The 11,081-nt window shown below is 37.8% G+C and overlaps 1 protein-coding gene across 4 annotated transcripts in view; it reads left to right on the plus strand.

Annotated features, from left to right (window-relative positions):
• Positions 1-11,081, plus strand: part of LRBA (LPS responsive beige-like anchor protein) — a 372,381-nt gene that overhangs the window by 144,389 nt on the left and 216,911 nt on the right. For all 4 annotated transcript variants that reach the window (XM_082282111.1, XM_082282108.1, XM_082282110.1 and 1 more), the window contains one exon: positions 11,005-11,081. This exon is cut by the window's right edge and continues 90 nt beyond it. In XM_082282111.1, coding sequence (XP_082138237.1) covers positions 11,005-11,081 — 77 coding nt within the window. The remainder of the gene's footprint in view (positions 1-11,004) is intronic.

Consider the following 11,081-nt stretch of genomic DNA (forward strand, 5'->3'; position numbering starts at 1 on the left):
GATTTCACTGGTAATCTGGGGTCCAACTGGAAGTGGCAGAGTCAATCCTTAGGAAGATTTTCTAATCAGAAAACCAAACTGTCCTCACTATTCTGCTTCACACAAGTAGATGTTTCCTGGTGTTTTTCCTCACCACTCCTCCCTCCCACCTGTTTCCTGCTCACATTTCTGAGTCCCTGTTACTAATTCACTATTTAGAAAATGCATCTTCAAAGATTTCTGGTCATCTTAAAAGAAAACATTTATATATCACTTGGAAGGAGGGCTTGGACGGTGATGATAGTGACTATGATGAGCAGTGCAAGTGCTTAGGTCATCATTCCATGTTTTTTTCTTTTGTGTCCTAGTGCAAAGATACTGGGGGTTTTTCTGATTAAAAATTTGCAGGAACAAATTCTGAGTCTAAGTAGTAATGCCAAGATTATGGCCTAGTCGATTTTGAGATGTTTATGCTCCTTCAGTCCTTCTCCCTGCCTGTCCTTGCAGGAGATTGAAGTCTTATAGAGCTCTTCTGGATTGTCTGGTGTCCTTAGAGCAGTTTGAGATTCCATCTTTTGTGACTGATGCCAATTCTTGACAGATAAAGGAAGCAAAATTATTGGATGGGTTACTATATTATAGAGAATGTATGGAACTTGTGAAACAAATGTTGTCATAGCTTAGGACCAGAGGCCAGGCTTGTCCCTGGTGTCTCTTCACTCCCATCAGCAGGACTGGGTCATCCTCAGCTGTGCTGGCTCCCTGCTGGCCCTTGGTCCCAAGGGAACATTTACAATAAGGAAAAAAAAAAATCAGATATTCTGACTTCTAAAATATTGTTGCTTATTTTTTCCTGTGCTGCCTGTTAGAAACCCCAAATACCTCATTTCTAAGCAGTTGTTGAGAGCCCTGTAGCCAGCATCATTCATCTTGGCACTGGCCCAGTGCTGTCCTGCAAGGCAATTTCATATGGTCGGCATGGGAGGAGGGAGGATGTTTCCTGCGTTATTTTTGAGTCACAGTTGTTTGAAGCTGTTCAGAAATTTGGAATATTAGAAGTAGATTATTGGCTGGAGTGTAACTGAAGCTGTTAAAGTGTGTGAGAGATGTTGTTACATGGCTCTTTGGTATTTCCAATAACTGTCACTTACATGTGTTTTACATAATGTTTTATGTAATTTCAGTATTTCTTTCGGTTTTGTGTGCACTTGGTAGAAGCTGCTGATTCTGATTAGTCGCTGTTCTTTATTTTAAAACCTATAATTTTAATGAGTGAACTGTAATCCACACCAAATCTCAGATTTGAGTTTTAAAAATCCACAGATTTGTGTTGGTTTTTTTTTTTTAATCCTGAATGGCTATTGTGCTCTAAATGTTACAAGCTCCAAGTACTGAATTTATTATTTTACACTGAATTAAAGTCAATTAGCGAAGTCTAGTTAAGCAGTATTTGTGCAGCTGGAATGTGTAATTTGTTTTTTGGTCTTACACCAACATCCCTGAGTTCAGCTGTTTGTACAAAATGCTGATAACTGTTGTTGAGGGGTGCTATGAAATCACTCTCATACCATTTAAAAAAACAAACCAAAACAACCAGACAGAAAAACCTTGCATGCTGAGCTGAAACAGAGCCAGAATCAAAACTCAACAAGAACATCAGAACCTTGAAATAGGACCTTTCACAAGTTCTGGTATTTAACATTGAAATGACAAATAAACAGAAAATTTAGGAAGAGGCTTTTACGTGTTCTTACGTAAACAAATGTGTTTAGGGAGTATTACTGTTTTTTAAAATTAAAATTCACAACATAAAGGATGATGCCAGTAGAAACTGCTTGGTGCTACACAGTTCTTCATTTCGCTGAAGGGAGCATCTATGGTGGTTGCAATACTGTCTCTTGTATCATTGCAGTCTTTTCATTTAAACCAAGAGAGCAAAAAAACCCCGAATTTTAAAGCAACATTCTCAGTCTTTGCTCCATATTGCTCAGTATAAGGATCTAGAGTTGTACGAATGAGTGTTTTTCACTTAAGACTGCTGTGAAAAAAGGCAGAGGCTGTTGTCTTCTCATGCTCTCAATAATGGGAATATTTCAAATGCTGTCTTTTTATGGATAGTAAAATCACATAGTTTTAAAAAGAAATTAAATTATCCTCCCCCCAACAATTTTTAGAGCCAAATGTCAACCTTTCAAGGATGGTGGAACTTTTTCTGAATAAAAAATATTAGTTACAAAGACCCCCTGTTCATACACATCTCATGCTGTTCTAAAATTCAAAAATCATGTTACCTTAGTGCATGAGAACCAATGATAAAGGAAAAAATCTCATACTTTAGCTGGAATGAAACACAGAACATAGAATACTGGAAAAAAGGAGAGAGGAAAAAATAAAGTTAAAACAGTTTGATTTTCATAGCTTGATGCTATAAGAACTCTGACAGGAGGCTTTAAGATAAGGCAGAGGTTAAGCCAAAGTTGGGATTGTGACTCTTAACATGTTTCCAAAGTAAGTGACTAGGAATGATTTTAAAGAACAACTGCTATAAAAGGCCATATAGGCCATATTTTAAAACTCCTTCTCTTGGCTTCTGGATTATTTTCTTAAAAAATCTTTTCCCATTTCATCATCATCTTAATAAAAATATGCTGCTTTTAAAATACTTGGTCCTGGAAAGGATAACTCACTCAAGAATCTTAGTTTGCAAAAAGGTAAAGAGTGAGTTTGGAGTGGAAGTTAGAAAGCTGTAAATTGGCAGCACTGAACATGTTATTCTTGAATAGACTTGAGAATAAAATTACATGTAATCCTTCTTTTTTCACAGATTGTCTCATAGTAATTTGGAATTTCTCTGACCAAAAAAATCCCAACAAACCAAAATCCACCCTTAATACTTTTCCTTAATAATTAATTAAAATGTTTCTGCAGATACAGATGAAGGTCGCTTAATGGCAGTAATTAAAGGGATTTTTTTCCATGTGCAGGAAGGAAATACTTTGCCATACTGTTTGCCCTATTTAGCAGTGTTTCTCAAGGATATGTACCAGGCAAGGTGATCATTCTCCACTGTGAGAGGCTGAAAAGGTCCTGAACTGTCAGACATCAAGGCCACTAAATCAGCTCTTGGAGCATCCATGGTAGAAGCTGGTGAAGGACAGATGAGTTACCTTTTGGGTAACAAATTTGTGTTTGTAAGGACAACTACAAGTTTTTAATTCTTTTAAATTTTATTTTGCCACTAAGCCTCATAAGTGACATCTTTAGGAGCTCAGACAGATCTGAAAACAACGTGGTATCCAAAGTACTGATGTTTATTGGAGATGTGCTTGTTACTGGCATGCAACCTGAGGAGATACACTTACAGCTTTTTACCGGCTAGGCTCATAGTTCAATGCCTTAGAAAGCCTCGAGCAGCCTAGAGAGGTAGCACGGGCAATCCAGCATTTCAGTAGCTCTAAAAGTGGTACCTGTATCAGCTGCAAAGCAAATACCACCAGCAGAAGCAAAGAGGGAGAAATATAGCTCCCAGCTTGCCTAATTCCCGCAATTACAGCTTTGAAAAAGAAACAGACGACAAGAGATGTTCACAGAAAAAGTTGCAAAGCCAAAGAGGGCGGGCCCCCGCTTGATCCTTTCTTTTATTCGGAGAAGGGGAAAGGGGCGGACTGGGGGCGGACCCGGGGTGACCGGCCAGTCAGACACTGCTAAAGAGTTTGAGCTACATTTGGCTTTGCCCGCGCTTGGAACAAAGGGGTTCAGAGCACGTGGCAGAGGCAAGTCCTGGCTTGTCTCGGGGAGGGGGAAGGGAGGCTCGGAACAGGCAGCTACAGCAACCAGTCATGGCAAGATAGGAAACTATTATGCCTCAGTGCTTGTTATCTCAAATGAATGTGATCTCTCTGTTCTTTGTTCATGAAGTTATAGATTTTGATACATTCTCAAACTCCTGGATTAAAATCAGAGTTGTGTTCTGAATCCAAGACACGAAACAGGGGAAGCTGAAAAGTGCTCGAGGGGAACTATGTAGAAAATAGAAACAGAAACACAGACCCCAGACTGCAGGGATATCTCAAGGGGCTAATCTTTCCGCCTTTTGCAAAGCTGGAACTTTACATAAGCTTGGAAGCTGTTTATGAAGAGGTTTTTGGCTGGAAATGAATATTCTTTGCATGTGTTTTGCAAATTTATAAGGAAATTTAGTGAGCGTGATGTAGCAGGAATATCAAACAATAAATAACAAAATCAACAGAGGTATGTTGATTATATTTGCTTAGGATGCTACATATAATATGAATGTGAGCTCTTGCATAATAAAGAATCCTATATAGAAATATACATTCCTCTAAGGTAAGTGTTGAGACCATTAACATAAGTCAGGTGTTAAAATAGTGATACACCTAAGTATTTAATCTGTCTCTTTGATAGCTATCAAAGTTAAAGAATTTTAAGTCATGCAAATGTGTTTCACTTTCTTTTATAGCCAGAGACTGAAGCCACATTTATAGTGACTTAATTTGGAACTTTATTACAAAATACTCTGTACCACTTACGAGGGGAACTAGTGGTACAAGGCATTTTGTAATAGGGTTCCAGATTATCATTTGGTTTATCTGCTTGTCTGAATCATTCTGGCTACATTTTTCCAGTCATTGAGAATGTCCATTTTTCCCATGTTTTAAGGTATTACTGTTTCCCCACTTAGAGAAATGTACCTTTGGCCCCTATTATGAAAAATGATTCAGAATTCATCTGGTACAAAACTTGTGAAAAATTGCTTTTTAGGTAGTACCTTTAAGGGCTTCTTAACTAGTGAGCTGTGTTGTTCAGAAATCCTTGCCTGGTGTGTGTTACCTGCATTTAGAGATTTCATTTCAGGTTTAGCTGTGCCATCTGAAGTGCATGTGACTTTCAATCTGTTCAAATCTGTTCAGGTGTCACTCCTGTGCCAAGTCTTGGTGCTGTGAGTTGTAAAAGAACTGTGGTGGCAGCGGGGTGTCTGGAAATCTGAATACTAGGGAAGCAATCATTTGGCTGCTGGGGCCAGAACTGCTGAACTGCTTTGTACCGACCTCCAAGGCAATGGAAATCCTTACTGTGCCTCCGTGGAACGAGGCAGTTGGAGAGGTGGTAGTCACAGTTAGTGAATGAGGACATTCCAGAGCTTTGTATTTGGCCCACTTCAATTATATGTTCTCAGATAATTAAAAGGTTCTCTCTCCCCCTCCCCCCTCCCCCCCCCCCCCCCCCCGCCTTTTTTTAAAAACATAAGTTGCACAGAAAGGACAATATGAAAAGATAGCAAAACCAAGTATCCAGCACTTGTGAAATATCACACTGGTGTGACCTTAATTTGGCCCTCACTAGGAACATGTAGTGAACCCTTAGATTATGTAAGTGTATGTAATTTTTTGGCAGAGTGGATGTTCCTTATAAAATAAAGGAGTTTGTCAATTCCAGAAGTTGCTCATGGATTTGATTTGCTTGTTGCACTGGACTAGAAGTTCTTCAGTGTATTAATACAGCACTAATCTCTGTGGTGGTGTTGAAGCCATTGAATGTCACGAGGGTGATACAGTGTGCTTGGGGAATGCCTGAAAAGATTATCCCTGGCTCCTTTGCTTAATATCAAATCTGAGAGCATGGAGCCACCTGTGCAGGAGTGCTGAGCTTTACTGTTCCTAGAGCATAGGGAATTCTGCTTGGATTCTTTCTAGCTTGAAAAATGCTTTGTACTTGGAAGATGTGAACCCAAAAAATATTAAATTTACTGCCGAAGTGTGTTGTTTTTAGGCTCTTAGACTATTTTAAACAAGAGCAGCATGAAGGGACCGCTGACAAACTGGATTTGCAAAAGAGGAAGGGAGGAAAGTTCCTATCCTAGTGCTTGATTTGAATGCAAAATGTTTGGACATAAGTACAGTAAAAACAGGTTCTTGGGTTTGAAAAGAACATTTCTCTCTGCATATTGTTTATGCCAGTGGTTAGCAGTGATGCTTAGATAAGTAGAGTATTGGAATAGTGTAGGAAATCCCAGTTTCTAGCAAAGAGGAAGAGATCTTACTTGTTTGTGCAAAGCTTTGTCTTTGATCCAAGGGTGCTGCTGTAGCACAAATAATATCAATTAGATAAGCATCAAAGAAAAAGGCTAAAAAAAGTCTGTGGTGCTAGTGGACACTGCAGAAAGAATCTGATGTTATTTGTCTCTGCTCTTCACTCTTTCTTTATTCTGACAGCTGCTTTTTTCCCAGTTGAACTCATGTTAGTTTGTCTCATTTACCGACTGTACTAAATTGGGTTCATCTGAAAGATGCAATATGCTTAAAAGTGCTGTTCCCTTGTCTTTATTTGGGTTTACTAGAGCTTAATTCTGTGAGACTTGAAGGTAAAAAATAAAACTGTTGACTCAGCACAGATTAAAACCAGATGTCTCTTGAGATCTTGCATTTCTCTCTAATCACTAACCCAAATTGATTGTGGTAAATTTTTTTTTCTGGTCATGACCATAGTTTTGCCAGTCTGTGTTTGGTGTGATCTAAGTCAACTGCATGCTTTTTTCCTTCCTTTTGTGATTTTAAATGCACATTTTTTTCCCCCTCAGGAATGTCTGGCTATAAACCTATGTTTTTTTCATCCCCCTCCCCCCTGCACCATTTGTATTACAAACAGTTGATTTAGATGCAGATTCTTTTTAATCTTGAAATCAGATAAAAGGCTGCAAAAGTGGATAAATGAGATTTGGAAACCCATGGGTTGAAGAGATGAGAAGCCATTGCATTGTGTTCAGTCCATTAAAACAAGAAGAAATAGAAGAGATACTTTGATAAGTGTTCTGCTGGTGTTAACCTTGATGGCTATTATCGGGGGGATGATGCTATATCTATTTCATTGGCTTAAGCTTTTTTCATGCTGAGAGAAATCAATACTTGGAGTCGTGGGATGACAGAGGCATCACTTCAGAATTGACGGTGGCTGTCAGACGTTGTCATTGGTTGACTTTTGTTCGCTGTTGAGGTTTTAAGCTTTCATTTTTCTAAGTCTTATTCAGGAGTCTTTGTAAGATTTCCCTGGGTAGCATTTTTAGTCCAGACTTTAAACCTCAGGTCAGAGGTCAAGTGCAAAGATCTGTGAAAGCAGAGGACTGAGGAGCTCCTTCATTTACTAAAATATCCTTATTTGTGGGGAATTTGCATTAGTGGCAAGACTGTGCGTTATCTTATGGATGACTTTTCCTCTTAAGTGACACCCTCTGAGACAGGTTGTTCACAAAGCCAGTAGCTTTTAGGTAAATTAGACAAAGGAACTGGCATATGTAAAAGTGTTCAGCGATCTCAGAGTTGAAGAATAAGAGTAAAAAGGTGCAATGTTTCTTTTAAAAACCCCACACTATTGAACTTTGAATCGCTTGTAGAAAGCATTACATTGTCATTTTGGGGCTGCAGAGGTGCACGATGGAGATGGTACCGTGCAGAGAAAATCTTTTACTTGACATTTTTATAAAGATCAAAGATAAAATAGTTCTGAAAACTAAGTTAATCCTCCTCTTCACTGAAATATAGACAGGCAGAATAGACTAATTCACCCTGTCAGTGTTTCTGGAATATTTCCTGCATACAAAATGTATTGTATTTTCACATCTATAATTTGCCTTTTGGACAACCTTGTGCCCCTTCCTGTTCCTTAAAAATGAATCTTCAGGTAACCTTCATGTTCAGCTTGCCTGCAGTCTTGTCTGGGCAGAGAGTGGGAGAGAGGAAAAAACCTGGTTCTGTGATAATGGCAAAGCGAAGGATTTTGTTCTATCCTGGATGAAGGGCTGGAAAACAAGGGGTTTGCCTCTATGCCATGCTTAATACACTTCCCCTTTGTAAAACTTTAAACAGTCACTGAATTTAAGACTTTTTGGAGGTAACACTTGAGGTGTGTGTATATGAAAATGCTTTTTTTTTTTCCTTTCAACACTTAGTTTCATCCTAAGGATGACTGCGCTACTTTTGTGATTACAGTTTCATTGCACACTTGCCCAAACAGGTAACAAAAATCATGTCGGCCAAAGCAGCAGGAAGGAAGGAAGGTTTGACAACCCTGTTTGCCTGCAGCTGTGTATATTAATTGTAAAACCATATTCTGGCATGATAGGGTGCACATTGCAGGTGTGAGAGATCAAACACTGAGAAAGAAATAAAACTGTACAAATACATTTTTGAGATTGTGCACAAACAGAAGTCAAGCTGGATTTCTATTTTACATAAATGGAATGATTGGGATTTAGTGTGAAATATTAACTGTACCACTCTATATCCTGGTGTAGTATCTTAGGAAGCAGTGGATCAGGTGAACCTGGCATCTGGAAAATGAAAAATGAAGAGAAATGGGAACTTTTTAGTGCTTTCAGAATAGTCTAGTGGTGATTGGCTACTTCAGAATGGGTCTTTTTCTGATTCTTTTGGTGGAACCAGTCTTCTTTCACTTCTGTATTCAAAGAATTTGAGAGAGGGAGGTGGAGAAATAACTTCTATTTTGCTGTATATTTGGCATATATATATATATATATATATATATATATGGCAGAAACCACTGAACAACTGGTGAGACAGCTGTATGATCAAAGAGGAGGTTATTCTTGCAGAACTTTCTTAGGGGTAATAACTAGATATGCATGTGGCAGACATCTGGCAAAACTGTGGCTTCTTTCTTTTTTGTTTGTAAAATATATATTGTAAAGAGCATGCAGTGGTTAAGAGTTCCTTGTAGAGTGATGCTATAAGTTCATGGGATTGCTGCCTGTGGGAGTTTCTCAGTTTTGGTGTATAATTGCAAATTTCTATTCATATTAAATCCTGAATTTCCTGTAAAGTGGAGTTCCATTTCCGGTTTGTAACAGGCTGGTTGTGTTTTCACAGACGTTGTCAGGACAATAAAATACCTTTTTTTTTTCTTCGTTTGTCACAGCTACATTTTGAAAATCCTTGTTGGTATTTAATGAAGGATGTGTTCAAAATCACATCATAAAGAGACTTTTTTTAAAGAGGTACAAGTTCATTATATCTTTTACAAAACATTCTAGTTTGATTTCCATTTTATCATGTTTTAAGGTCAAATGTGACTTTAATGTTACATAAAGAGACAGAGATTGATAATGGGGAAAGAATAACCCTCTAATGTGATTTATATCTATGGATTTTATGTCAGATATGAAAAGTTGCTGTTCAAATTGTAAAGGAGGATCCATTAAAGAGCACTTTAAAACATTTTACTACTTAGCTTACCTTATTCACTTGTTTTTAGAATTCTGCTCTTTCAGGCAACTTAAAAATAACAGCTTATGAAACATTTACAAAGTGCTGAAAAGAAGTCGGAATCATCATGGGTGCACAATAGTTCAATGTATTGGAACAGACAGCTGTATTTGGAAAGAGCTAGGAAAATCCTGTTTAGTGTTGGGTATGATTTAGTCATCTTACATTTTTGTGAAGAGGGGTGGCAGAGTGCTTCATGTAGGAATACAAAGGACAATTTTTGATGTCTCATTGACTTGGAAAGTCAGCTGCTTATTCTTCAGTCCTCCTGGATGTCTGCTCATCAGGTGAGCTTTGCTGAAAAGTACGGGAAAATTATGAGGAAATACTTAAATATATCAAAGTCATCAAAATAGTTCTTTAAAATTTATTCGTCTGTTAGTACATTTTCGTTGTCTAGTGTCTGTGAAAATCTACACAACCCCAAATTTTATTTCGTGTTTTCTTCACATTCTTCCTTTCTATCACTTTATATGACATATATATTTATATATACACATGTATATAAATAGCATTTATAGCCTGCTGATTTTTTGTTTGCAGCAAGTTTCTAGGGCTTGTACATACATAGAAAAAGCGTTGCTACTGTTTTAAACATTAAAAAAAAAGCATATGATATTGTGCCGATACCTAAGCTCTAAGAAATAATTGTACTAGTGTCTGCATCAGCTGTGCTTCACAAAGAAAAAGCAATTTTTTTTGTTGTTAGGCAGACATTTGTGTCCATTCCACTAACTAGATCATAGAATAATCCAATCATTGACAAAGGCTGAAATGCTTTGTCTGGCGTATGTGATCTGTGGAATTGCCAGATGAAAACTGAAATTACAAACAGGGAGTGCTGAAGTGGGGAAAAGCCTTTATTGTTTCTACCAATATTTGAATTTCTTGTAGGTTTTCATGTACAGCAAAATGGGGTTTTGATGAGGGGGTGATAGAAATTTGATGCCGGTTTTTTGAGTTCTGTATGAACAGGAAAATTTTCAGAAGGTCAACAAAAACCAAAAAGATGACACAATGTTGTAACAAAGAATCTCTCATAGTTTTGAGTTCAGTTAGTAGGTGTGACTTACAGTTCTTGTTTGCTAGAATTTGATTTTGAGTAGGTTGGCAAGCAGAAGATGTTCCTACAACAGGTCTAATACTGCTAAGAAAGTTACTGACTTTCCCATGCTGGCCTGCAAATGTGCTCAACTTCAAGAAGCCACCTGGTAAAGATTGATTTAGTCCTCAGATGCATTTTATCTTCTGTCTGAAAAAATGTGGATTTTTCTCCTTAACTTTCTTAGATATATAAACAACAGCAAGCAGTTGGCTCCCCAAATCTAATGAAGAGTCATGGGAGTGGAGTGGTCAGCTAGCTGACATTCTTTATTCTGAGATTTACCATTGTTTTTTTAAAGCTATTCACTTTGTTATAGGCATAACCACTTTTATTTTATATGTTTTATTATGCAGTCTGGCCACTAACGTGTTGGCTTTTGCTAAATTTTGAGTGTGTGTGTGATGTGGTTAAAGAATTCATGGCAAACCAAGATCCTCTACGTGGCTCTCTGGACGGATTTCCTGTGGGCAGCTGCACAGGGCCTCAATTCTCAAACCTGGAAAATGGGGTTGATTCTTTCCTCTTGAGGGTTTTGTATAAGTAATTAATTATGAAGTACTTTGAACTTCCTTTGGATGGTGTAATTAAAATGTAAAGTAATAAAGGTATTTATTTTCTTGCCAGTCACTGTGTGCCCAGTACTCTGCAGACAAACGGGAAGAAGAAAAAATGTGTCATCATTTGATCACAGCAGCGAAGTA

This window comes from Coloeus monedula (genome assembly GCF_965178545.1).
Source record: "Coloeus monedula genome assembly, chromosome: 5".
Classification (NCBI taxonomy): Eukaryota; Metazoa; Chordata; class Aves; order Passeriformes; family Corvidae; genus Coloeus; species Coloeus monedula.